This window comes from Aplysia californica, unplaced genomic scaffold, assembly GCF_000002075.1.
Source record: "Aplysia californica isolate F4 #8 unplaced genomic scaffold, AplCal3.0 scaffold00224, whole genome shotgun sequence".
NCBI lineage: Eukaryota > Metazoa > Mollusca > Gastropoda > Aplysiida > Aplysiidae > Aplysia > Aplysia californica.
This window is the reverse complement of record NW_004797494.1, coordinates 434,904-438,081: the sequence shown is the minus strand read 5'-3', so window position 1 is coordinate 438,081 and position 3,178 is coordinate 434,904. Positions and strand designations below refer to the sequence as shown.

Genomic DNA, 3,178 nt, shown 5'->3' with positions numbered 1-3,178 from the left:
CCCCCCAGTGTTGGTGACTCACTCCTGTGTATACACCGACTACATCAATAATTACGACGGACCGCTCAACTACACTGTTCCCGACAACTGGTACCTCCGAGGTGTCCTCAGCGTGCACTCCAACAGACACGAGTAAGTTTTCTGTTCATCTCTTCTTTTGTTCTTTTATTTTATGTTATCTCTATATGTTATATTCGTGAAAGTTCGTCACTTTGGCTGCCTAAAACTTCCGAACCACATATCTTTCGAATTTGGAAAAAAATAACAGTTGTTCAAAATTATTTAAAGGTTGCACAGTTTTATTGAGGAGTCTGAAGTCACTGTCGTTTAATTTTCAGTTCTTCATTAGTTTCGTTTAGATCTGATCTTGGGAAAGTCCGTCTTCTGAGACGCCATTGTGAACAAGTGAGGCTTCCGTTCACAAACTGTGCGCACTGTTTCCACTATGACTTGATAATCGTTTCCACTATGACTTGATGATCGACGATTATTTTAAGCACGTTCATTCATCGTGTACCCACCTAGTAATGATATAAACAGGAAACGACAAATGCAGTTTTTGGGACACCTGAATAGACATAAAGGTCTTGAACATCTAACTCTCACTGGCAAAATTGAAGGCAAACGAGGCAGGGATAGGCCCAGAGTAACCTACCTAGGAAACCTAAACAAATGGGTAACAGGGAAAGATCAGGGAAACGTAGCCTTTTTAAGAGCATCGGAGCAAAGGAATGAATGGAGAACCATGATCGCAAATGTCTCTCGCAGATCTGGCCCTGGATGATGATGATGATGATAATATGATCTTTATATCACATTTATTTAGCTATGCAGTACAATTCAAAGCATCACTTTGATTTACATGATTATGAGAAGTGTTTCGATATGGTTTGTTTGCTGTTGTTTTTTTCGTAGTGGAAATATTTTCTAATGCTTCTATTTTTCATAGTAAGTGTAAATAAGATAATATAATTTTTATTGATGTGTGCCGGACCAGAATTATTTTACTGCCAAAATTGACATAATCTAGGTCATCCAGGAAACGGGGTTGACAAAAGAGAAAAGGTACTTTGCAAAACAAAACAAAAGTTTAAGTTAAATGAGACAAGTCATTTGCGAAAGCCCCCCCCCCCTTTCCCCTCACTTTCTCTTTTCCCAGTTATTGAAATGTAGTACCCTTATAATAATTATTTCATACCGACATTTTTCACTTCACATCCTGCCTATACTGTATTCTTAACATAAAATGTATTCCCATAACAACAACAACAACAATAATAATAATAATAATAATAATAATAATAATAATAATAATAATAATAATAATAATAATAATAATAATAATAATAATAATAATAATAACAACAATAGATAACATTTGTATACCGCAAATCCCCGCTCAACAGCAAGCTCTACTCTATGCGCTTCACAATCTATACTATTACCCCAGCTGACCTGATCAGAGCATTTTGAAACAAACTCAACTTCCTGGGAAGCATGCAGTGAAAGCAGGCGATTATAGGCGCTAAAACACTAACATAGTGACTAGATCTTTCGCTGTCTGTGGCCGGGTACCCAATTAAACCTGGGTGAAGTGAGGAAAATTCGTGTAAAGTGCCTTTCCCAAGGACACAGCGTCGGCTCGCAGCTCGAACCCCCGAACCCGCAACCTCACAACTACGAGTCCAGTAACCTAACCACTAGGTTTCCCACGCCACACTGTATTCCCATCCAACGAAAGAAATTAATTGTAGTAGTAGTAGTATAGGGTTTTACGGCGCTTGCAACTGCTACGGTCATATGAGCGCGCGAAATTAATTGTAATGGTGGTATAAAGGGACATCTGAATAATAAGACTCAGATGAATAGAAAATTACAGATTTTTAGTTTTACCTATGTCGGTTTTTTGTTGTTGTTTTTTTTCAGGGACAGAATCTTCCGCTTTGACATCTGCAAGCTAGACATGCTTGCCTCTCCTGGGGAAGTTCCCATCGTTGGTTGAAGATGTCAGCATAGAAGGAAATAACACGAGGAATATGTGAGGCAACACGATGAAATCAGGTGCTCGTCAAAACAATGAAATCAAAGAAAACGGCCGGCACTTATATGACCTTATTGTGTTGCAAGTGCCGTAAAACCTCTGCTAAAACTAAAAGGAAAACGGCATTTTTCTGAGTTGTGCAAATTTTTCGAATTTTCTTCTTTTTTTCGTGCTCAACAGCTTCTTATGTCCTATTAAAAACACATTTCTTCATGGATGTTACCGAAGAACGTTCATTAAAGGTTTAAAAAATTGTGAATTTTATGTTTTACAGGATACTTAAGCTATGGAAATCACCGAACTTTAGCGGCCACTTTGTCACTAACTTCACCTCTCATACCAGGCAACCCCACCTTCTTCAATCGCAAATATCTCGACTTCTATTCAAGACAGATTGGTATTTTTTCACCAAATTCAGTACAAACGAATATATTTTAAGATGATATTAATAACTCGAATATGCCCAAAACTTGACGAGCGCCTGATTACCCCGAGTCGTGTCACATATACTCTCTTCCTTACAGTGATGCCAGCTTGTGACCGGCCAGACAATAAATAAAAACCACACACACACACACACACACACACACACACACACACACACAGACACGCACACACATACTCACATATAATACACACATACACATGCGTGCACGCATACACAGTTAAACACACACACACACACAGATACACACACATATCATACACACATACACATGTGGGCACACACACACACACGCAAACACACTCACACAAACCCAGATACATAAACACAAAGAACCGACAATGACATAATTTTATGCTTTTGCTCAAATGAAAATATTATGATCGTAACTGTCATAATGCAATGAATAAATATTATTAGTTAACACGGGATTTGATTGCGCTTTTCTTTGAAAAAAAAGTGAAGTTTACAGTTTCTCTTTCTTTCTTTACCGTTGTTGTCTTGTATTTGTAGACTTCTTTTTAGTAGTTGTTTTGTTTGATTGTGCTGCTAGTAGTGGTGGTGATGGTGATGGTGGGTGATGGTGATGGTGGGTGATGGTGATGGTGGGTGATGGTGATGGTGGGTGATGATGATAGTGGGTGATGGTGATGGTGGGTGATGGTGGGTGATGGTGATGGTGGTGGTGATGG

General features: G+C 38.7%; 1 protein-coding gene across 1 annotated transcript in view; it reads left to right on the top strand.

Annotated features, from left to right (window-relative positions):
* The window catches only part of LOC101847043 (hemagglutinin/amebocyte aggregation factor), a 7,478-nt gene extending 5,374 nt beyond the window's left edge, over positions 1 to 2,104 (top strand). Inside the window, exons 4-5 of the mRNA XM_005099742.3 lie at positions 9 to 132; positions 1,927 to 2,104. Coding sequence (XP_005099799.1) covers positions 9 to 132; positions 1,927 to 2,002 — 200 coding nt within the window. The 3' untranslated portion in view covers positions 2,003 to 2,104. The remainder of the gene's footprint in view (positions 1 to 8; positions 133 to 1,926) is intronic.
* The last annotated feature ends 1,074 nt before the right edge of the window (positions 2,105 to 3,178 follow it).